The following is a 23,906-nucleotide window of genomic DNA, read 5'->3' on the forward strand; positions in this document are numbered from 1 at the left end:
CTTTCTATAACCAAAATAGGGATCTTTGTGCTCCGATCTCAGAACTTTGATAAAATGGTATACTTTACACTGGTTCCTGTCGATTTAGGGAAAATCATTGCATTGGGTCCAGCTTTTTGGGTTGCCGGTATGAATGGCAGCGAAGTAACGCTACCTGTGCACGGGGCGTATTGGTGAATGCTGCGAGCGGCGACCATTTTGACGCGAGTATGCGCACAGTCGGTGCCTTGGTGACCCCGCTGCGGTAAGGGTTGCTGATTGTAGTCATGGCAAATTCGCATTACAATTAATGAATTGTGTTTCAGCTATTTCCGAGACTCTTTACACGCTTTGGCAAGTTGTGAGATTTTTGTGTCTCCAGTTACCATTGTACGTAAAATTCGTTCGGCAATAGTTTGAATACCTGTGAGTTGCATTATTGCCAGCGTCTATCCTGTTCAGGTATTGCCGTCTAAAGTTAAATGGAATGTTTGGTGTCATTTGGTATAAGAAAGCCTTCGCTTCTTACGTGCCTTTGATGGTTTGCCGAAATATGCTGGAATGTTCATTGTTTTCACCATATCTCAGAGTGATGAATGAGATTACAATGCTGTGATGCAATGAACAGGAAAGTTTCTTTGGCACAGTTTTAACCATATAGGATCAGTACTTTTCCAGCTTTGTCATTGTTAAATGTGAAGTGTTTTATGAACTTTTCATGAAGAACACCCAGTTTATTGTGGTGTTCCTGTATCAGAGGTGCCTGACTGGAAAGACCAGACCAGACTGCAAAATGAAATATTTTTCTGAGCATGTCAGCAGTAATGTGCACAAAGGAGATCTCATAGTTAAATTTTCACCAGCGTGTCAGACACAGCAGCAAAGGCACCAAAAAGTTTCAACTCTTGGTTGCTGCAAATCTAAGTGCCCTGAGTTTGATGCGTGGTCATCACCAAATTTAGCCAATGGAGGTTTCAAGTATTTGTTAGATATGTCATCACAGTATGCATGAGCATGATCAGGCCATTATCCATGGTATCTGACACCAGGTGGTGGCCATGTGCAAATATGGCCAAAAATAGTTTCTTATGGCTTATGTTATGGATTACCTAAAACAGATCACCTCACTGCACTGCTACTGACACCATCATATGCCTATCATAGACATGTTATCTCCTCGTTCATAACATAGGAGGCCAAGACGTGGTGCTGATTTAACAATGATGTCGGCCTTTCACAATGCAATCAAGTGTTTTGTCCACTTTGTGTTTATAGTCCCTGTTAGTGTGATAACCCAAGTGAACCCAGAGAAATTCATAACAAATGGATAAGTTTATTGGTTTTATGAGTAGTGCAGTATGATATATGAACCAACATTAGCTAGCTTTTGCAATGTAACAGCAAACATGGGGAAAAAGCTAGGCTTCTGACAAAAGGCAAATATGAGGTGAGATGGTGATGAGAGGCTGAAGTCAAAGCGTGCACTAGTGGCTTCATAATTTGGAACTGAGCAGATGTAACCAATGGAGCTATTTTTTACATGAAGCCGAATCTGAGGCTAGTGGTAGCAAGCTCTGAAGCTCAAACAAATGAAGCTGAAATTGAAAACAATGGCTTATATGGTTTTTCTTTCACAGCATTTTTCTTTCAAACCAAGTTATTTTATGCTCTAAAATTATGTGGGATCAGATAGTACAAGCAGGGGTGTGCAGGGTGGTTGAGATAAAATTTAGTCATATCATGAAAGGGTTTTTTGGGCTATCTTCTATCTTATGTGATAATGTTTGCACAGTGTTCTGATCATTGTCCAGTGGTCATGTAATGCACATGTCAGTCTCAAGAATGACTCACTGGCTTTGGGCCCTAGCACACTTATTTGCCATTGTCTGCAAGTGCTGTATGTAATATTTGGTTAACAACACTGTAAGTGGAGTGAATCCACAACAAGAGACACCAGGGCAAAACCCTGGTGTCCAAGCCCAAGCAGGTAAACCTCACTGGGAACCAAAGCCATAGTTATAATTCAAAAGTTCTTGTAAGCAGGAGTCTAGGCCAGTTATTAAAAATGACAAACCTGAAGCAAAGTCTAATGTTTGAAATGGCCCAAAGCTGGAGCAGAGGCCAGCTGTGCAAAATGGATACAAGTTGAAGCAGGCCAAACCCACAGTCTTAAGAGAAAAACTGCTGTTTGGTAAAGCTAAACATAAACCCTAAGCTGTCTTTGTCCATATGCCTATTTGCCATCATTGCAAATGTTAGCCCTTCTATTGTGCTGTCCCAAATGAACTGCATTGCTAGCCATATTATGAAAAAACAGTGATGAGAACATGGCTGCAATAAATTAAGGTTGAATCTGGTCAGTGGCATATGCTGTGGAATGATGCCATCACCCATGCATTCTGTCCCAGTTCCTGCTATCAGCCTCTGACCTTGGGGCATGTGACATACCACTGGTGACATTGTCACCATAGGCCTTCATGCTGTCTTTTATGCTGTAGTTAAACCCAGTCTAGATGCATCATGACAACCACTACATGATCAAACTCATTTTCCACAGATAATGGATGGTCAGAAGTTCTGCCTCAAGTGGGATGGGTTCCAGAGCAGTGTCACCTCTCTGTTTGACCACCTCCGACAAGATGAGGAGCTGGTGGACATCACTCTGTGCTGTGAAGGCCAGAAAGTCAGGGCACACAGAATGATGCTGTCTGCATGCAGTCCATACTTCAGGGATCTCCTAAAAGTAAGTGATGGTGGTATGACTGTGAGGTCATAGAATCTGACTGCAGGCAAGAGCTGTCAACAGTTATATAATGTGTGGCTATAGCTTTTTTCCCAGGTCACAAAAAGGTCTCACAACTTGCTGATTGTGCAGAGCAATACAGCTGAAGAAGATGGACTTAATCATGATGGTTGATGACGTCTAAATATTAGTTATCAGGGTCATGTCGTTGGTGATTTACTTACTACACATTCAGCTGCTGAGGCTATATGTTTCTGCTTGCCTCTCATTCCAGCAGAAATGGCTGGCACTGTCAGGAGGTAAATGCCTTAACTCCAGTTTCCCCAATATGCACTCTTACCACTATGCTGCCCACATCCTGGGTTCAGGCCCATTGTCTTACAATATTGTAACATGCAACTGTGCTAAAAATTGTGAGATAAGAAGCAGAAAAGCTGGGCCATTGCCTTTGTCACAGGCTCAGATGAAGCATCTATAAGAACACAAGCTGGTTATGGGACCCAAAAGTCATAAAAAACATCTTTAAGTCAGGTCCTCGAAGGCAGCATCCCAAGGCATTATGAAATTGGGCAGTTCTGCTAGGCATTGCTCTTAACATTATCCCCATATGTAGTACTGTGTACAATGATGTATTAAGGATCCAGTCATTAATGATGTTGGTCATGGGAACTAAAATTGTGTTTCTCACATCTTACTCCTTTCATGCAAGATGCTCTCAACTGATATGAAATTGGGGCATCAGTTAAAGGCCATGGTTCTTTAAGCAGTGTTTTCTGTGCTCCTTGCATGCATTGATACATGTGTACATAGTGGTGATAATGCTATGAGCCATGTGCAGCACAGTGTCATGCCACATGCATGCGTATTGAAACCCTGGCAATGCTCGAAGGCAATTACCATTTTCGTAACCTACACTGTTGTCGCGTATACGCGTGCTCGTGTAACCCCGTTACTTTCATACTTGGGGCGAAAATACGTAGCGTGACTTGGAAGATCGCCGTTGTGTGTGGTATGTGATATCCCAGTACCATTGTGTTGCAGAACAACCCGTGTCAGCAGATGGTGTTCTTCCTGAAGGACACGTCGGCCGCCGACCTACGTGCCATCATCGAGTTTATGTACAAGGGCAGTGTGAACGTGGCCCAGAGCCAGCTGGCCAGCTTCATCAAGACGGCGGAGATGCTGCAGATTCGCGGTCTCAGCGGCGATGACGACAAGGTGGGAAATTTCACATATGACGAAAAAATAACGCATGGACTAACATTGTTTGGCCTGTCACACATTTTCTTGGACTATGCTGTGATCTAGAACGTTGGCCGTGATGCTTGAAAACGATCGCCCTCGCCCTCGCCCTCGCCCTCGCCCTCGCCCTCGCCCTCGCCCTCGCCCTCGCCCTCGCCCTCGTCCTCGCCCTCGCCCTCGCCCTCGCCCTCGCCCTCGCCCTCGTCCTCGCCCTCGTCCTCGCCCTCGCCCTCGCCCTCGCCCTCGCGCTCGCCCCTGATCTCACTCTCTCACCGGCCCCTGTGCGGTGTCGGCAGCCGCCGCCGCCGTCTCCCGTGTCGGCCCAGAGGCTGGGCGCGCCGCCCGCGCGCACGCCGGAGCCACGGCCGCCGCCGGCGCCGCGGCCTGTGACGCCGCCGGCTAAGCGTCGGCGCGCGTCGCCGGAGGAGCGGACCGGCTCGCCAGCGCCGCGGCCCGCCTCGCCCACCGCCCACTCGCCGGCGCCGCGTCCGCCCTCGCCGGCGGCTGCCTCCACGCCGGCGCCGGCGGCCGCGCCCCCCGCGCCGCCGCCGTCCTCCCTGCCGCCGCCACCGCCTCCACGGCTGGCGCCGTCGGCTGCCGCCTCGCCGCCCCCGCCGGACGGCGTCAAGGTGGAGAAGGTGGACCTGACGGAGGATGATGACGGTGACGTCAGCCTGGACGCCACGCTCGGCTATGTGGCCGAATACGAGGGCAGCTACGGCGAGCCGGACCTCTCCGTCAGCGCTTTGGTGGCCGGCGGCGCCACGGCGGCAGCGGGTGAGTGGTGAACGTTGTAATAGAGAACAGATAATCAAAAACAGCATGCGTGCTTACCGTAACGTGGCTTAAAGCCGCAGACATTGACCTCGCATCTTGGCAACGAATGGCATACGTGCTTGATCCAGTCACGTGGAGGATACCAGCACCAAACGGCGCGGCACATTATCGTGACGCGCCGCAAGAGGCACCCACGTCTTGCGGTCGGGAGAAGGGGAGGGGAGGGACGAAGTAGAGCCTGCCCCAGCCGGCTTCCCGACGTGTCCACTGCGGAGCAGGCTCGGCGCACTAGATCTTCAGCATCTACAGTGTGAGCAATGTCAGCTTGCGCGTGTGCCCGCGATGTCAAGCCGCGCTTCTGAATGGAATCAGGAGCTCCGCGAGCCATCGCCGAGCTTGCGTGCCGTCCGGCGCCGGCCGGTGTGACGCCGGGCTGACCTGTTCACAGCGGGCGGGCAGCCGGGACCGTCGCAGCGACCTCTGGATGACACCGGACCGCCAGGTAGGTGCCGTCCGCCGCGCTGTGGCCCGCCCGCCCGTCCCAGCACGCTGGCACACACTCCCGCCGCACGGCAAACGGCGGAGCCTACCGCCCATCAGAGAAACTCTGCATAGGGTAACGGGGCTTCGGGTGCGAGGGCGGCATTATCCGGATGAAGGAAGTAGCAGGTGGCTTGTTCACAGGCAGGTTATGCACCTGGAAGGTACTGGGCGCAAAAACAGGCTGGTCTAGACGGTGCAACGTATAGTGTCAAAGCGGAATCAGGTTATATTTCAAGCAGCTTGATATATATATATATATATATATATATATATATATATCCACCTTGGTCAAACGATATGAAAATTAAGCCGAAACGTCCTTTTCAAAACCCAAAGTAAGTTTAAGTCAAGCACATTAATGGACGCCTCGGCGAAACACCTGCAACGCGCACACGGTACAATGCCGTTCACAATCGCGTAAAATTTTAACGTCACGTACAGTACACATGCACGGCATGCCACGTGACGGCACGTCGGCATGCAAGGTCACGGCACGTCGGCATGCCACGGCACGGCACGTCGGCACGCCACGGCACGGCACGTCGGCATGCCACGGCACGGCTCGTCGGCATGCCACGTCGCTGCATGCCGGTATGCCACGCCGCGGCACGTCGCCGTGCCGTTGACGTTGTAATGAACACTGCGTTCGCTCTCCGTCGCCCAAAGGCACAGTGCTACAGGTCCATTCCTTTGGCGGTATCTTTGATCGATGCCCGCCAGGTCTTGGAGTCCAGCAAGATATTTAACCTTGTAACTATTCCTTTTGGCACAAACTAAGCGTGTGATTCCGGAATATGCGCGTCTTAAGCACCGCATTGGTGGGTTGAGAATGACCTGTCTGGCGCCTGCGGTGGCCTGAGCGCGTGGCCACGTGCCTTTGGACGGCGGCGGCCCCCTGGGAGGCTGTGCCAGCGTGCTGGAGGGGCAGCGTCTTCAGGCGGCCGAACTGCCGCGCCGCCATGTTGAGTGCCGCGGCCATTTTGACGCCGGCAGCTATACGAAGTCTGGTGCCGTGGGCGGCTTTCGTATGTGCTGCTCAAACGTTAGTCGGAGAATGGTTATTTTGTGTCCAGTGTGCGGGGAAGGATGGACGGCACCTGTGTTTGTGTGCTCGCGACTCTGTATATGACACAAGCCACCTCCCTGCTGCTTCTGGCGTGGCATGTAACTTTTTGAGGAAGCGAGGTCATCATACGAGTAAAGTTCGGGTCCGCCACGATCTCCTGGGCACATTTTCGACCAGCTAGCACTCTTCTGCTAGCGCTCTCGAAATCTGGCTCGCGTCGCACTAGCTAGTGTCGGTTATAAACGTGTGCTTTGCACCATGGTTCGTACAATATCTTTTTATTATGATTTCTGCCTCTGATTATTTCCGATCCCCCTTGATATTTGAAATGAAATGTTTCTTGCAGTAAATGGCCTCTAATTGGGTTGGGCCTTCCCAAACATCCGTTACGCCGTGTAATATTGTGGTATCTTTCGATTCGTGTGTGCTTTTTCGTGCGGGCAGGGTACGCTGCAGTATTCCCTCAAAGGTTTGGCTTTCACATGACCATTGTGTAAGCTTGGTATCAGTGCCGTGCATGCGCCGTATTGACGGCGCTCTGGGCCGCAGCGACAGGTGCGATATACGCAGCATTTCCAGTGCGCACTCGTGGGAGAGGGAAGCTGCTGCTTGAAATCAAACTTTTCTCGTCGCGATATAAATAATGATGGTTAGCGTTTTTTGGGTAGGGTATTATATTCCCAGCGAGTCTTTTGAACGCTCAGTCCCTTCAATCTTTAAGGCAAATCATTTTGCAAGTGAAGTTGCCCGAGGCTGGCAACCATATGCGCTGTCCCGCCTGAGGCGATCAGGTTGTCACCCAAAGCACTCGTCAAAATTCAAGGCACGGTAAATAAGGTCCTTTACGAAAACGCGTTTTCTCAAGGGTATTTTCCTTCTCAAAAGTGAACGGTTGCCATCGTAACGTAGCATAATCACCATGTGGTATGTCGAAAGATCTTTGTTGTGCAAAGAATTTGTTTGAAGATCGGGTAGCAGTGGCATCGTACGGAATATTACGCAAAGATTGCCTTTCAATCAAGCTGTCTTTCATGAGTGATGGCAGTTTCGACGCCATGAGCCCTCCGAAGACGCGTCCTGGCTGGACGTGCGCACCTGATTATCGAAGCGAGTGAACGCTGGTTTATGAAGGGTTGGGAGCCTCTCCGCGCTGCCCTGACACCTGGCACCATTGTGCAACTCGGACTCGCGACAGCCCTCGCGGACACACAGAAGTCGACACATGACCGACTTCCTTGTTCCCGATGGTGCATTGACGTATTTAGGGCTCAAGCAAGACGGGACACCCCATTTCGAGGACCAATTGAGTGCTTGTAACCTCTCAAAGAGGGGCGGTGGCGTGGTGGTATGGTGCTCGGCTCTGGACCGGCGGTCTTAGGTTCAAGCTCTTGCCGTGCCACCACCGCACCCCTCTTGATACCTAACATGATACCACCGCACCCATCATGGTACCTAATATGATCCCGCCGCACCCCTCATGGTACCTGATATGGTACCACCGCACCCCTCATGATACCTAATATGATACCACCGCACCCCTCATGGTACCTGATATGGTACCACCGCACCCCTCATGATACCTAACATGATACCACCGCACCCCTCATGGTACCTAATATGATACCACCACACCCCTCATGATACTTAATTTGATACCACCACACCCCTTGTGGTACCTGATAAAGGTATGCAGTCTCGAAGTGGCCCTGGCGGTTGGTAACACGGAAAGTCCCAATCATAGTCATTGTGAATATCTTTTAGGAGCAACATATAGTTACATGATGCGCTTTCATCGGGTCTGAACCCAGCCCAAATTGTGTGGTGATTGCACACAAGACTGACATGCGAGACGCACGGGCGCGGGGAGAAACATTACGCGCTCATGGCATATTCTGTAATAGAACTGCCGAAAAGACAGCCTGAGGTGACGCTGCCACTTGCTTTGCGAATCTTTAACAAACAAGAAATCAACGCACATGATAGATTTCAAGAGCTACATTGCAGAAAGTATTTTTTTGAGTATTTTGAATTGGTTACTGCGCTGCGCTGCGTAGTGTTTTCCCCAAAACGATGATGGCAGAAGCTGAAACGCAAAGCATCTTTAGTAAACAAATTATCACTCAAACCTGAAAGCCTACGCCCAAATGTCTTCTTGCGGTCAGCAAATGTAAACCCACTAAGCCGAAAAGCAATGGCACTGCTCAAAATCATTCGTTGTCTAAGCCGACTTTCCCGGCTGGAGAGCTTGACGGGTGTGTACTTAAGAAGTCATTTTCATCCTGTCGCACAAAATTTGGGCGTGAGTAGTAGAGATGTATTACGGAGAATACAAGTGTTTCACCCAAATGAAACCGTAAGCGTAGTTTAAGTTTGCGCCGGTTATGTAAGGTTTATTTCGATATAATTTTATTCCAACAAATTTATCCCAAATTTAACCCGACAGGGACTTTTCTCTTCTCATCCATTGTCATCATCCATGCATGATAGTTTGGTGGTGCATTGTCCAAAGATAACGGATAGGTAGGTTATAGACAAAAGGTATTAAACAGATAAATTAATTTTCATAAGGTAATGAATGGGTAACGAATTACATTTATTCGTTATGCTACCTGTCTTTTGCCGCGGCATGTACACTCGAAGGCTGCTGCGATGGATGAACTTGCGTTTTCTCTGCGTAAGTTTTGCTCCACGTAACGGTTCTACATGTGGCCCTGTCACGAAATGGCCTTGTGTATTAGTCGCAATTGACCGCTATTGCTTTGTCCTTATGAATCTGCGAGTTTTAGGAAGGAAAATGAATATTTCCTAACATCAGGTTCTCGCGGTATTTGAGAGTTTCGTGATGAATTATGTTTAGTCCGTTTCATGTCACAAACACATTTTGATTCCTTGGTTCCTTCACGGGAGGCTGCTTATTTTGCTTGGCTCAGCCACTTCGGGGTAGCTTTGTGACGTGACAGTCACTTCAGTGAAGTTGCGTTGTTTTCAAGCAGCTCTTCACTGATGTTTTACGTATATCAGATGGTGAATTCGGCTTAGTTGGCCCTGCGAGTGCCTGGCTTCCGGTCAATCGGACACTTATGTTGCCTGGCCTATGCTCACTCGGAAATTCTGTGTTGATTTCGATCAATCGGGAACACTATGCTACCTGCAAGGAAATTCTGTCTGAGAACCGCAAAGAAATCATATTTTGGCGTCTTGTAGTATAGCTTGACATACTTCGGCTAAAGCATCAACGTTAGGTGCGAAGGTTTTTTGTTAGCGTTGCTTAAAGCGTAGCGCATTGCAATCTTCGCGAGCGCAAGGTAGCATCATTGTTTTTCGGTCGCGTGGTGGTTGCTATGCAGTACGTTGACAGGCGACCAGAAGACAGCCAAGGAAACCTCACATTAGGTAAGATCTTCGCCTTTTTCAGTCGCGTTACTGCGGATGTGACTCATCATGTATGTCTGGAATGAATATTCGAAGATGATTTGGCAGGAAATGCTATTACATTAAGTTCACGTTTGCCCCGTTTAAGGTAGATTTTGCATGCTAGATGTCAGGCATGAGTCATAGAGATAGATACCACGTGCATAAGCCTTATTTTCGCTGGCTGGACCTTCCTCATAATGTTGCGGGTTGATAGAGGTGATAATTCTGGAGATCTCATTGTTCAAGCTTTTTATTGTGGTGTAGAATGATGTTCCCCTGGAAGTCGTTTCCATTGCACCTACGTATCACTGAATTGTGTGCACGAGGATGTGTCAAGTTTTGGGCATTTTACCCGCCATCAAATAAGCCTTGAGTTTGGAAGCAAAAAATGGACTCATTTTGGTATCTTTCCGTCCAACCATTTCTCCGTACACTAGTATCTGTGTCAAGGTCGGCTTTGAAATGGTTGTTAGTGGAGAGACGCACACGATATCGGTACTAGCAACGATACTAGTGATTTTGGTCATAGTGTGGCGGCGGAAAATTAAGCGCAAAAATTGCAGTATGTCCGTTGTTGGAGTTTCTTGATAAACAGTTATTTTTTATCAGAATTTCCGCTCGCGTCGGAAGAAGGCAGAACGAGATGGTTTGGTTTGCCTTTAGTTATTTTGCCCTTAGTTAGTTGTTCGGGGCTCACCCCGAGCGTTATTAAGCCGATGTAAAGGTTTATTGTCCAGCCTCCGCATGGCCTAAAAAACATTCCCCATTCATTAGCAATTTTCAGGGGCGTCCCTTTAGCCGAAGCTGTTCCTCCCTAACTACCTCCGTTCTATGGTCTGTCAAATGCTTTCGCTCAATCACTGTCTTTGGTGCTTGCATGTGAAGTCAGGTGCAGTTTTTAGCGAGAGATTGAGGTGTTGTTTCGTAAAAGAGGTTGAGGGACTCAGCAATGAAAATGGCAAAGCTACATCCGAAATAGATCAAAAATGAGGGATTGGAGCTAAAATTGTTAGGGGAGGGCTCTTCCCTTCCCAACTGAAAGGAAACTCCCCGTGGGAAGATTTGAAGGGCATGGAAGAGAGTGGTCATGGTTCGTAACGGTTCACCCTAGCGTTTCATGTACCCCACATGTGATGTCAGTTGGTCAGTTTGCTTTGCAGGACGTCATTGACTGATGGTGGCGACGTGCCGGACTGCCTTGGTATTCCAGCCTCTCACCATTGGAATTGGGCGCTTTGCTGTAACATTTTTCGTACGGTTATGCTGCGCTGGATGATACGGTCTCTTGCACCTGTTCAGTTCATGTTTTACTTGCTAGCGTTGAAAATGTTTGCCTGTGCTCCAGAAAATAATGGCCCTGAATTTGTACTGTTGACATGAAAAAGTTAGCTGTTGGCGAACACTTTCCGGCGCCAGAATATAGTTGATTTAAGATATGTATTAAAAGAAAATGAGTAATCTTTGAAATGTTTTGTATCAATTTGCGAAACGCCATGGATAACCGGTGATACCATGTACCACAAGCTCCCTGTCTTCTCTCGCGCACGTGAACTCATACTTCGAATATCTCTATATTATTGATACTTCTACCGACAGTAAAATACTGATATCAATCAGCGACGCTTCTAGTCGTGTTATGAGTTGCGACGTGGGCTGGTTTGAAACCATCAATGGTATTATTAGAATACATGCCTTATTTGTTATAACTGGTACATGAATTAGAACTCGAGAACTATGTATCAAGGGCAGTTCACTATGAGGGCATAGTGAATTGCCTTTCACCAGGATGTGGAACATCACATTGCTTTATAACATCCCCAAGGGATACAAGGTGCTACTGGCGTAGAATGCGCAGACTTTCGAAAGTCGGTTTAGAAGATTTTGTCTGTCAAAGGACTTCAGTTCAGACGTTACATTAACTGGCATCCTTTCGAGGGATGTGTAGTGTTTTCAAACTTCATTGATGTAAGCAGCAAGTTATTCAGCGCAACTTTTCATCAACATTTAACGGCGTGCGGTTTTTCTCAAGCGCTCCTCATTCTGATCACGGTATTCTCAAGATAGACATCACGGAAGCATCACAAACATTTTGCTCAAGGTGCAGTTTGCTTGCGATCATGCTGCTGCTGTTACAGGTGACTCCGTTTACGCGCGTATTTTCCCGCGTTTGAGCTCTTGCAATTTTGCTGCCCGTGGTTTCTGCCAACGGCTCTAGCTGATGGAGGCCGGCTGGCAGAAACTTCCAGCCGCTTGCTGCCAACCATATGAGCCTCAAGGTCCGGGATGAAAGCCGACAACGGTTGTATCCGTTTTCAGTTATGGACCATAAGCCCGTAGTTTGTGACACCCCGAACTGCCGGTATGGAAATCTTGCGTATCCGTCGGGTCACATTGATTGGGTTACCCCTCAAAGGTCCGTAAGTTATTTCTTCGTCAGTGTTGAAGCTTCCTGTCATTAACGCCTTTGAACCACGTGGCTACCGACATTGTTCAAAAACCGCAAAAAGTGCATGCACAGAAATGATGCATCACCCCGAAACGCATCGATGTGCTGTAGGAGATCTCCTATCTCAGTGCTTTTAGCATGTTGTTCTGAAATGGTTAACATGTCGATGGGGTTGGGTAAGAGCTATGCGTAACACGTCTACCTAGCAGAATGCTGCATGTCGACGCCGTATGTGCTTTTTTATAACGCACTACCTTTTTTGGTCGGCTTGTGTGCGCATCTTGAATACAGACATTCTGCAGTTTTCCAGACAACTGGGATTAGTTTTCGTTGTTACATGAGGTATCATACCGTACACCACCATAAACACTCAGTTTTCATTTCAGTCACAAACGAAGAAACACCGACGACTTCATCCAGCCATTGGTTGCAGAGTTCTGAGAAGTCGCTTGGCAAATGGACGGGGCAGTGGCTTCGCCTGTGTGAGTTAAAGCTTCGTCTGTACGCACTACGCTTGAAGTGATTGTACATTTGGTCAGTCAGCCAATGCAGGCGGGGGAATAAGTGGTCCAGTGGGCCATGGTGTCGGCTCACTATTGTGTGGAGTTATCTTGTCACCCCTGCGTCTTTTTGGTGGTCACGCTACCTGGCATAAGAACTGCACCGTCAGAATTAAAGGGAATGTTCCACTTTTGAAGATATTGAAGCAAGCATTAGACGTGATGAAATAAGCTTACTTTTCTCCATTGGCGTACTTTAATCGCGTAAGGCTGTTTTGCACCACAATTTTTCATTTAGTAAATATGCTTCTCAATGCTTCATGGTTTGATTGCGTCGCGGGGCGTTTGTGTAACGTTGAGGTGCTGCCAAACTAGCCGCGCGAAATTGATATCCAAGCACTCATTTGTAGCACTTGAATCTCCCGGGAGGTGGCCTCGGCGGTGCTATAAGTGTTTGTTGCTGAATCAAATATCGTGATGTATTTGGGTTTCGGTCCTTTCTCGTGGTGTTTTTGCATATTTATCCGTGGGCTTAGCCTGCTTCTTTTTATTCACACACTCGGTTATGGTGCTGTTTGTACATAATTCGACTTACTAGTGTTATTTCGGCGATAACTGATAACCATTTCCAACTTCCTGTATTATGTAGCACAAAACGTGATTCGTGAGCGAAATGCACAACCTGATCAACATCCACTGAGGGCCAATTGGCGTGCATTATGTAACGAAATTGTGCTTAAGAGCGCCAGATAGAACGGCTCTGCGTTTATATTCTTAGCCTAGCGATGCTGCTTGGCCAATGGGTGGCGAACTGACGGTATTATGACGGCAAGCATGCCTGAATGACCACGGAAAAGCCTGCACGTCTTCGGAGCGTGTAGCTCAGAAACCTGATGGTTTAAAGTCTTAGGAAGGGCAGGGCTGTGAAATGCACCGAACGATCTTCAAAATTGTTCATCTGAGTTCAAAGTCCTACACAGATGTGGAGCATTCCCTTTTAATGTTCGTCACGACAGGATATATATATATATATATATATATATATATATATACATATATACACGCCAATAGCTGTAAGTGAGCTCATTACGTTACATATATGGCATGCTTCAATATCTTCAGATGTGGAACATTGCTTTTAACAAGGTAGTAGACCGATGCGACGGAGACATCGCGATCAAGACGACCTGGGTACCTCTGTCTATGTGAACATCCGTTTTTGTTTTCTATGTGACACTTAACTAATTACATCTGAACTGTGACCCTATCTTGGTGTAGTGTACTTACTACACATAAGTTGACGACCCAGCTGTGGCAAAGGCTCACGCGTAAAAGGTCGCATTGTTCTGCCCTCAATAAGAATGTGCGCTGATTGGCACAAGTGTGCAGTGGTTTTCTTGTATGTGCAGGCTAAATACATAGTTGTCAGGCATAAGGCGTGTTATTTGAATAATTGACGGTTACTTACTCGTTAACGGAAGCTCTCTTCAACACGCATAATAGTGCGGAATACCACGAAGCCGTTACGGGGATGCGCGTTGTCTACGGAGCCAAATGAAGAGATGCTGTTGCGGACTAATGTACATTCTGCTCTCTCTCTGATGGAACGTCTGTCTTGTTTCAGACCAGTCGAAACACATGTGCAACGTTTGCGGGAAGATCTACAAACACCGCGAATCGCTGAACCACCACAAGAAGAAACACGAGGGACTGACGACGTGCTACATGTGCGGCAAAGTGTGCTGTATCGTGGCGGAACTGCGGCGGCACCTCGAGCTGGTGCATGGCCTGACTCAGGAAGAGGTCCGGAGGATTGTCCCCACCAAGCCGAAGGAGCGGCTGGGACTGCCTCTCGCCCTGCCGTCTCAGTGTCCCCCTGAGGTGTACCGAGAGTGAAGGAGCGTGCCTCACGAGCAGGCCTCGTTGCGTGCGTGTGTGATCTGGCAAGAGGCGAGGGGATTGCGTGGCGACGGAAGTCATACTTTGCTTGCGTGGTGTCTGCTCTTTTGGTCTGCCATTCGTCACGGCGTCAGACTCAATAGGCCAGTTCGTCGCCTTTAGCGGATGGTATGCTGCACGATTGCAAAATTTGCAGGATATATCGTGCGTTTGTTGGACATGTTGATGGGACCTGTTTGTTTCAGTATTGTGGCTGGTTGTTCGAGGTGGCTTATTTAGGCTATTGATAAACATTTATGGCATGATATCTTGAGGTAAAAATGCACGCATCATTACGTTAATTTTTGTCGGTTCCGAATTCACACTCTCTTCGAAGGCAATTGTAACATAAATGGGGGTCAGAAATTGTGTACATTTCTAGCATATGCATGTGACTATGTATGTTTTTGATATTTTCAGTTTCCGTTTGAGCTTCTAATGCATTCGCTGTAAGAACCTCGTAGACTTAATTCGGATGATGAGGAAGAGTTTGGTCGGCCTGCTGTTGATGGAATGAGCCTTATAAGTTAAAGGGACTTAAACTTTTTTGGCAGTTTTTACGAAAGCTGTCGAAAATAAAGCTGTCTGTTACTGCTTTTCCTTTTCTCTGAAATATTTTGGCGCTGAGGAACTGTGAATCCGTGATAAGTCTAGACGCAGCCAACGTTTGAAGTTGACAATGGCAATTGGCCTGAGGGCTACACCGCTGAGCTTTGTTGGCCATTGCACATTGTACCCGAGAGGTTTGGTAAGTGATGTCGGGCATCTTTGACATGCGCCGGAAAGGCTCTGGCTGCGAAGCGGCTTCGCTCTTGTCCGAGCACGGGCTCCTGCTCCGGCTGCGAAGTGGCTCCGCTCTGGTCCGAGCACGGGCTCGTGCTCTGGCTGCGAAGCGGCTCCGCTCTGGTTCGAGCACGGGCTCGTGCTCTGGCTGCGAAGCGGCTTCGCTCTGGTCTGAGCACCAGCTCCTTGCCTTGTGTGTGGATCACACGACACTGAAACACGTGCCATGTTCCTGAGGAGCAAGCTTTCATGCAGGCTATTAACTGAGGATGCTCGAGTGAACGTACATGTAAGGTAACAATAGACGTGACGGGCCTAGAGGTCTCCTCAGGAAGGCTCGCTATGTGCTGTGGATTGATCGTGGAGGACCTGGGGCTGTGGATCAATGATCACGTGTATTGCGAAGTAAACGAGGTCTCACCCACTGCAGTGTGACATCGCTCCTTAGAGCGTTTATTGGCAAGTCGTGATGCTCATTGCGTTCTGCGTTTTCCTAAGTGTCGCGAACTAAGTGATGTAACCGGCTGCGGGGACCTCGCTTCGCACCCCCTATGCGCATAGTTTGTACTCGGTATGTTGATTTATGGGTGCAAGACAATAGATGGTCATCAGGGGCATAGTTTCGCGAAATGAATGTAGGGGGGCGGGGCGTTGTAGTGAAAACAAATATGCAGTATACCCCGAAACACGTCAACAGACGGGTTTCTCTCCAAATTTGGCCCACTTTCTTCTCAATGTTGGGGGGGGGCTGTAGCTCAAGTGTGGAGGGGGGGTTGAACAGGAAACGACACCTCTGGTGCTCATGCTGCAAGAACGCACACTGGTATGGCCCCTGGCAGCTTGATTCGCCGTTGCATGCTCTTGGTGGGTCAAGAAGGGTGACAAAATCCAAGTATCGGTTCAGAGGTCCCGCCCAGCGCCGCCCCATGTACCGTGGCTCCGGTGCTGCCGCCGCCCATGTCTAAGAGCGTGCTCTGTCTCGCCAGGCGGTGTGGCCTGTGAGATCTGTGGCCGGCTGTACTCGCGCGCCCTCTCGCTGGAACACCACAAGAAGGTGCACGAGGGCCTGACCACGTGTCCCCGTGTGTGGCGTAGTGGCCAGCCGCGTGGCCCACCTGCGCCGCCACATGGAGAAGGTGCACCACCTGTCGGCCGAGCACATCTGGAGCCTGGTGCCGAGCAGGCGCAGCGGTGCCGCCGTCTGAAGCTGCTGCTCGGACGGGTGCTGCAGGACCGCGGCGGCGACAGGCGACCACCAGTTGTGACCTGAAGATGCACGACAGGTGCCAACGAGGCTAGAGCCACGTGCAAGCCCGATTTGTGAGCCTAGCTTGGAAGGGAGGATGTCGGGCTCGGCTGTTGGCCGCGGTTTGCCACGGATCGTGTTCGTGTTCATTTTATCTCATTTACGACGCATTGCTTTAAATATCGAAATGTATTTTCATATGAGCAAGGCATCTAACCACAGGCGTTTCGTCATTACACGTTTTTATATTGGAAATAGCCGGCGTATAGTGTGCCGGGACGTACTGATACTGTAGAGATTTTAAAATGGCGGTATGTGGCAAAGGTTCACTGGCAATGTGTTTTGATGATAGTTAAGATCAGTTCAGTTAACTCAATGCAGGTATGCCAATGCAGGTATGCCAGTGCCGGTTATCTGGTGCATTGCAGGTTGGTCATTTTCAACGTACGAACTCATAAAGGGGATGTGATGTCGACCATCGAGCCCGTGTACACGTGAACACAGTCTGACTGAGAATCATCGCCAAGCATGTTTGATTATCACAAAAGGCGTTATCGCATGTCTGCAAGGAGACGAAACCAGTCCCACTCGCCTGTTAGCTGAGTATATGTAGTCTGAGTTATTGTGCTCATCATGACTTCCTGATGTGGCGCCGCGTCCCAAACAACTTAAGTATTAAGCTGCGACTAGTTGCGGCTGTGTCTTCGACGACTGTGGATATAGACTTTTAAAATAAATTCCGACAAGACAGTTGGCTTCTTCTATACGACTGAAGTATATGGCATCATGCCAGAATCTACGCTTTCGGAGACAGGGAATGGTATTCCCTGGCATGTGCTTGTCCCGCTTATTGTAAGTGTTGAATGGTTTGTTTCGTGCGTGACTGGTGAATGGCGTTCTCACATAGCACTAGTTCAGTTCTTGGTTATATGTACATTTTAGCTCATGCGCGTTAATGTTCCGTTTTCCCTCCTGTGTCCTTAAACGCACTGTTCAAAGGTTGTGTAATGGTTCAGAAAATGGTTAAAAGTAGCGAAACATGGCAGTCAATCTTCGTTAGGTGATAAGATCATTCGAAGAAGAAGTGCGGAAAAGAGAAGTCCATGGTGACGCGTAAATCAAGTCTTCGCGTTCTGAGATGGCGAATGATTATCTCCTTTTAGTGATCGGTGAAGTGCATGACCACCTTTGACAGTCTACTGGACGTGGCGTCCTTTCAGTCTTACTGATTCCATTTATCGCCATCCAGCTCTGCGCATTTCGTCGGATATTTGCCGTAGCGCTGATCTACATCAGCTGGTATCTTTATGCCAGCCTGTGCTGGTATCTTTATGCCAGCCTGCGGAGGGGCGATCTGGTGACCAGGGCGTGTGCTTATGCTCAGTTCACTGGCAATATCGCTTCCGAACATCCCTGGTCCGGTGCGCTCTAGGCGTGGTTCCAGTACCAACGACTCAGCTGATGTGTCAACACCCGCCTGTAATGCGTGTAGAAAGAGCCATGGGAAAGGTGTACGAATCCTGGATACACAGTCAGTAGCGCGGCGCTTGTGTGTGACATATGTGGAAAGGTGAGTGGACAGATTGTCCATGTGAGAACACCTGGCACTTAATGGACCGTTCCACATTTGAAGATATTGGGGCAAGCATCACATGTATTGAAAAGCACACTTGGGCTATTGGTATGCTTTTAAGTGCAAAAGGTGCTCTAAACAACACAATTTTACTCTTTAGTAAGCATGCTTTTCAATACGTCATCGTTTGATTACGTCGTGGGACGTTTTATGCCGTAAGAGTCGTTGTCCGACTTACTCGTGCTTCTTCGCGCTGCAGGGTGGCGTTGTTCAAGACGCATACATTTTTCGTTTTTGCGTGATATGAACGTGTGTTTGTTTTTTTACCATGCCTCGTGGTGTACTTGTATATTTTCCCGTGATGGTCTCTTCATGACCTACATTTGAATTTTCGGCTACGACGCTTTCCTTAAACTCTCGATTCCCAGCTTCATGCTCGTCATACCAGTGCTTCTGCCTGAATGCCTGCGTTATTTCTCACAAAACGCGGTTCGTATCGATACATGCGATCGGCAGCTAAATATTCATGCTGGCCAATTGCCTGCCATCGTTGGTACACTGGAGCTGAATGACTGCAAAAAGGACTCTTTTGGTGGGCTTATTTTTACTATGGACATAATTCAACCAGCGAGGTGGGGACACTCGCGCGACGCTGCTGTGGCGTCGTACGTGTTGAATAACTTTCAGATAGGCGGCGCGAAATAGGTTGCACAGGTTCGCATGCGTCAAGCTTAGAAGCAAGGAGTTTGAAGTCTGAAATAGGACATGGCTGTGAACGGCAGACAGCGGTCTTGAAAATAGTGTGTCAGTTCAGAACTCCATACTTATCTGGAAGTCCCTTGAAAGCTACATCAAACTCAACGGTCTACTCAACGGTCTGCCTAGGTTTTTAGAGCGCTTGGCTGTGAGGAACTGCTTGTGTCAGGTGAACATGGCTGGTAGTCGTTTCAGCTGGACATGCGTGGAAGCATGCTGTTCAGATGATCACCTGCCGGGGCGGGGCTGCTGCCATGCAAGTAACACGCCAGTGTTGAACGCTCCAGTCACCTGACGCTCCACCTTCCCCAGGTGCGTTCGCCTGCGACGTGTGTGGCCGGTTCTACGCGCACGCCGTGTCTCTGGGGCTGCACAAGAAAGTGCACGAGGGCTTGACGACGTGTGCGCTCTGTGGAAAGGTGCTCAACAAAGTGGCCGATTTGAGGGCGCATCTGCGCCAGGTTCATCGGCTGTCAAAAGACGACGTCAAGAAAATTGTTCCACATCGCAAACGTTGAGACTTAATGGCGCCACAACCTTGCCCGTCATCTTGTTATCGATCGTTTGGTGAAGTTTGGAAAATGTGTATGCGAGACGTTCATGGACACTACCTGCACATGCCTCGGCAAAAGCACGCGTATGCAAAGCGCGCAGAGACGCGATCACGCATACGCCAACGTCCCATCACGCGACTACATATACGTGCAAGCCTAGCAGTGATCTTTGTCCGTATGATTCTCTGAAGACCGAATGTTCAATCTGTGGAAATCATTTGGCTCGAAGCTCAATACATACTGTTTCTGGTGGTTTGTTTCCAGTGTATTGTATTGTGTTTCCCCTGTTGTCAGTTCCCTGGTGTACGTCTGCCGGGCGGTGTTGGTTGCGTTCACGGAGTTCTCCGGCAGTTGCCGACTGAGGGGACGTTGGTGATTTTAATGCGTTTCATTGCCACACCAAAAGTATTTTGTCAAATTGTCCGGACGTGTGGAGAAACTTGTCACCCAGACATGTCTTTGGCGTCCCCATGTTTGTATGCCGTGGTGGATGGTGGTTTGTTTTCATTTTTATATTGTGTTGCCGTAATAAACATGGAACTCGGTATCTAGAAGATATGTGAATCAGTTCTACAGCAGACAGGGAGAACCAGAAGGAAGGAGCAATTGAAAGAATGCGATTGCAAAGATGGCCTCCATTGGAAAATGAAAGCACTCATCTCATAGTGTTGAAAGAGCTTTGTTAAGTCGAGAGATTCATCGTGTCGGGACACATTTGCGGCCTCATCCGCTTCTTTCGCGACATTGCCTCAGAAGCTTGACAGCAACGTCGAATGATCCTACTGATGTAACAGGGCAAGCTCTTGGGAAACATAACTTGGCACACGTGGTTTAATTCTTAGACACATGCCACCTGTGGATGTCAGCAGTAATTTCGCTGCAGTAAACGCCGTAACAGCAGCATTTCCGCACCTCAACAAGCTGTTGGCGGGTCTTTGACACTATTACTGATGTGTCGGCTTCGTGGCGAAAACGCTGTCTGATTCCAGGCTCCAGTAATACCCGACCACAGTCAAGCCCGTCATGCGATTTCTGATCATCTATTTTTCGAATGTGGATAAATTCATTGTTTTACAGAGTTTAGCTTCCGAACCACTCATTGCGGTCTGTGCTTCGCAGGTTCCGTCTCCTGCGATCTGTGCGGCAGAATGTTCTCCCACACCGGCTCTTTGAAGCTCCACAAAAAAGTGCACCAGGGACTGACAACGTGTGTCATCTGCGGCAAAGTGCAAAACAGAGTGTTCGACTTGCGAGTGCATCTTCGCACAGTGCACAAGCTATCCAAGGAAGACATAGCTAGTATCGTTCCGAATCGTAATCGGTAACCGGTAGACTACCGTCTTACCCGCGGTCATGGCAGCCTGTGTGAAAGCTGGGTTCGAAGAGTTAAATGGCTTGTACGAGATTTCCACATCACAAGGAATTAAGTTTTACCGATATTTACATGGACGTAACTTGTTTATGGTTATAACTCGCTTCATTGTCCGTTTCATCAATTACTTCATGAGTTATCAGCGTAGTGGTTTCGTTGACTTCCATTGGTTCTGGAATAATAATAAAAAATATGAGAATACTACCGACCACTTTTACCAGCGCATCGCGCCAGGCAAACGTTATGTCAAGGGCAAAGACCGAGTGTAAGAGCTGAAAAGCCGACTCATCGGACGTTACTTTTACCCAATGACTTCAACTTTGGCACGTTAGTGTGAGCAATCTGAGTTATTTTAATTAAATTGTTGGCAGACATGTCTTTGGTCTCAAGGGTAGGTCCCGGATGTCATAAAGTTTCGTGTATATGTATCCTGGAATCTGTTTCTAGCTTCAGACACATGTCTGATTGTTGGTGCTCCTGGGGTCCCGCTGCTGCGTTATGCGCGTGTTAACTGTTCCCTTTGTGCGCTGTAATCCAGTTCCCATGGACAAACCTGCGCACTCGCCTTAAGCTGGTGCTTTGGCCTTACGCTTTTCCAGTGAATGATCAATACAGGCATCAAATGTGTTAACGATTCAACTGGTTTTGTTACAGCGTGATTAAAGATGATCCAATATTGTGATTTAGGCATGAATTCCTTCATATTTCATGTGCGTTTGGAGCCCCGTGTTAGATCAGGTCTGCAGCACCCATAAACCCACTAGGTAGTATTTAATATTCATGTCGGCTTACTGGTCCACTTCCACTGATAAATCACAGAATAAATTGTGTTGGCCGTAGCAAACATCATCATACAGGCGGTTTTAATGCGCGCGATGTAATATGCACACGAACCTATATATATATATTATATATATATATATATATATATATATATATATTATATATCTATGTGTGTGTGTGTGTGTGTGTGGTGTGTGTGTGCGTGCGTGCGTGGTGCGTGTGTGCGTGTGCGTGTGCGTGTGCGTGTGCGTGCGTGTGTGGTGTGTGTGTGATCGCACAACTGTGTCATGAGTTGGCGGGTTTTTCGACGGCACAGCAACCGGGCCTGATCTGACGTGTGATCAATAAAAATCCCGCCTGTACACAGTACTGTTTTGCCTGCCCCCGTTTGTCAGCGATATTGGACGTGAATGACCTTTGACGTCACTTTGTCCTAACACTCCCAAGTATCACTCGTGAAAAGCTGCGGAACCATTCAGTGAACCGTAACGGACTGGTGCGAGTTAAGTTTTAAGCTTTTTTGCACGTGCACGACAGGTTTCAACTTATTCGCACTCTAAATCACTTACTTATCATCTTGCTCTTCATATCTCTGCGCGGCGTAAGTTTGAAAAATCTGTGATTTGTAACCCATTTGTATTTCTTTGCGTGTGTGACATCCTGACGCGTAGTGGCCCATGAGAGTGTTATGTGATTATTTTGTAATGTTGTCAAGGCCTGTACCCTTCTTTAATGCCATTTTATGTCTGAGTGACCGGGTTAATCTCGGAACTCACGTCAGGCAATGCATAGCATGTTAACTATGAGCCTATATAGCAATCGACAACAGTTATCGATAACAGCCCCGCAAGCACTTTTTGAAATATATCACGTGACTTGAGTAAGATAATTCCGTGACAAGAGACAAGTGGTGTGCCGGAGCATCACCTAAACCAGAGCCAAGCGTCTTTTCTTCATGGAGAGAACGATGATCCCTTTACGTAACGGATATCATTACGAGCTCTGTTGCTCGTGATTCCCGCGCCATGAGGCTCCTTGCGGAGTTTTCGTCAGCTGCCTTTGATCCAGTGGTGTAGGTTTGTACGCAGTCTTGTCCAGTCTTGTGCGCATTTGCACCTGCCTTTGGCATCTGCCATGGGCTTCTGCATCTACCTTTGATGAGAGTCATCGTACCATGTCATTTCGTAAGTGGAAGTGACTGTCGAAACGGGTGCGAGGCCACTTAGAATTGAACAAGAGACCGCTTAACCTTTATCGTACAAATGTTCCAGAAGACATGCGGGGCTAAATCGCGTTTTTGCAGTGTAGTTTGTTCCGCTTATCAGATCTGGAATCATCATTGAGGGGGTGCCGGTAGTGTGGTTAACGCGTCTGAGTTAACCACAGCGTGTCTGGGAAACCAGAGGTGTGAGGTTCGATTCCCCGCGGTTCCCGCTCCTCCTGCCAGGGTGAGAGGCAGGCGACGCCATATAGCCTGAGCAACTGAATGCGTCTTGACAAGCCGCAATGACACACACACGAATCATCGTTGCGCACCTCGTGCGCTACCGACGGCAGCTAAACCACTGAAGCCTGCTAGCTGCGGTCCAATTCAGCGGCATTGGCGAATCCTGTGGCTGACTGCCGGCACGCCTGCGCTGGGCTGTGACGTCACTGGTCAGCGTACCGATTGACGCCGGTGACGTGCGTGCTCCTCCTGCTGTGCCGTCTCCGATCCCATATCCAACAGCAGTCACTCCACGGGCGTAATGGCCGGCTGGTTAGCGGCTCCCACGTGACGACCTGGGTCACAATTCCAATAGAGTCACGTCCTGTAGGTGCCAATATGACCTCTGCAGTCGCTGGCAGTACATAGGGAAGAAAAGGACTAAAAAGCGCGCCAGACGGCGTGCGAAGCGTTCCTAAAAAGCCACCAGGCGCTCCGTGCCAGGGCGGCGCCTCCTCTCGGCGTCTGTCATCACCGCCGCCTCCCCTCGGCGTCTGTCATCACCGCCGCCTCCTCTCGTCGTCTGTCATCACCGCTCGTCCTCCGCAGGGCCGCTGTTCTGCGATGTCTGCGGTCGCAAGTACTTCCACGTGAGCTCCCTGGCGCTGCACAAGAAGGTTCATGAAGGCCTGACGACGTGCGTCATCTGTGGCAAGGTCTCCAGCAGGTGGCCAACCTGCGCAGACACCTGGAGAACCTCACACA

General features: G+C 48.7%; 3 protein-coding genes across 3 annotated transcripts; all 3 read left to right on the forward strand.

Annotated features, from left to right (window-relative positions):
* Positions 1-210: 210 nt before the first annotated feature.
* LOC119114649 (longitudinals lacking protein-like) lies at positions 211-4,311 on the forward strand (the record flags this gene model as incomplete). The annotated part of the gene is made up of 4 exons (XM_037238686.1): positions 211-244; positions 2,537-2,722; positions 3,764-3,940; positions 4,261-4,311. Coding segments are annotated over exons 2-4 (411 nt in total), but the record flags the coding sequence as incomplete, so codon positions are not given.
* A 273-nt stretch (positions 4,312-4,584) lies between these two features.
* LOC119114648 (zinc finger protein 181-like) lies at positions 4,585-15,147 on the forward strand. The gene is made up of 3 exons (XM_037238685.1): positions 4,585-4,741; positions 5,190-5,243; positions 14,335-15,147. The coding sequence occupies exon 3, from the start codon at positions 14,349-14,351 to the stop codon at positions 14,604-14,606; it is 258 nt and encodes an 85-aa protein (XP_037094580.1). The 5' UTR covers positions 4,585-4,741; positions 5,190-5,243; positions 14,335-14,348; the 3' UTR covers positions 14,607-15,147.
* Positions 15,148-15,403: 256 nt separating this feature from the next.
* On the forward strand, positions 15,404-23,857 carry LOC119114647 (zinc finger protein 234-like; the record flags this gene model as incomplete). The annotated part of the gene is made up of 4 exons (XM_037238684.1): positions 15,404-15,494; positions 16,418-16,513; positions 19,319-19,513; positions 23,751-23,857. Coding segments are annotated over exons 1-4 (489 nt in total), but the record flags the coding sequence as incomplete, so codon positions are not given.
* Between the last annotated feature and the right edge of the window lie 49 nt (positions 23,858-23,906).

The sequence above is a fragment of the Pollicipes pollicipes genome, unplaced genomic scaffold (assembly GCF_011947565.3).
Source record: "Pollicipes pollicipes isolate AB1234 unplaced genomic scaffold, Ppol_2.1 Scaffold_2704;HRSCAF=3166_pilon_pilon_pilon, whole genome shotgun sequence".
NCBI classification, from domain to species: Eukaryota; Metazoa; Arthropoda; class Thecostraca; order Pollicipedomorpha; family Pollicipedidae; genus Pollicipes; species Pollicipes pollicipes.

What these genes read in the sequence shown, in the direction of transcription:
- LOC119114648 (XM_037238685.1), top strand. Translation starts at nt 14,349, where the DNA reads ATGTGCAACGTTTGCGGGAAGATCTACAAACACCGCGAATCGCTGAAC.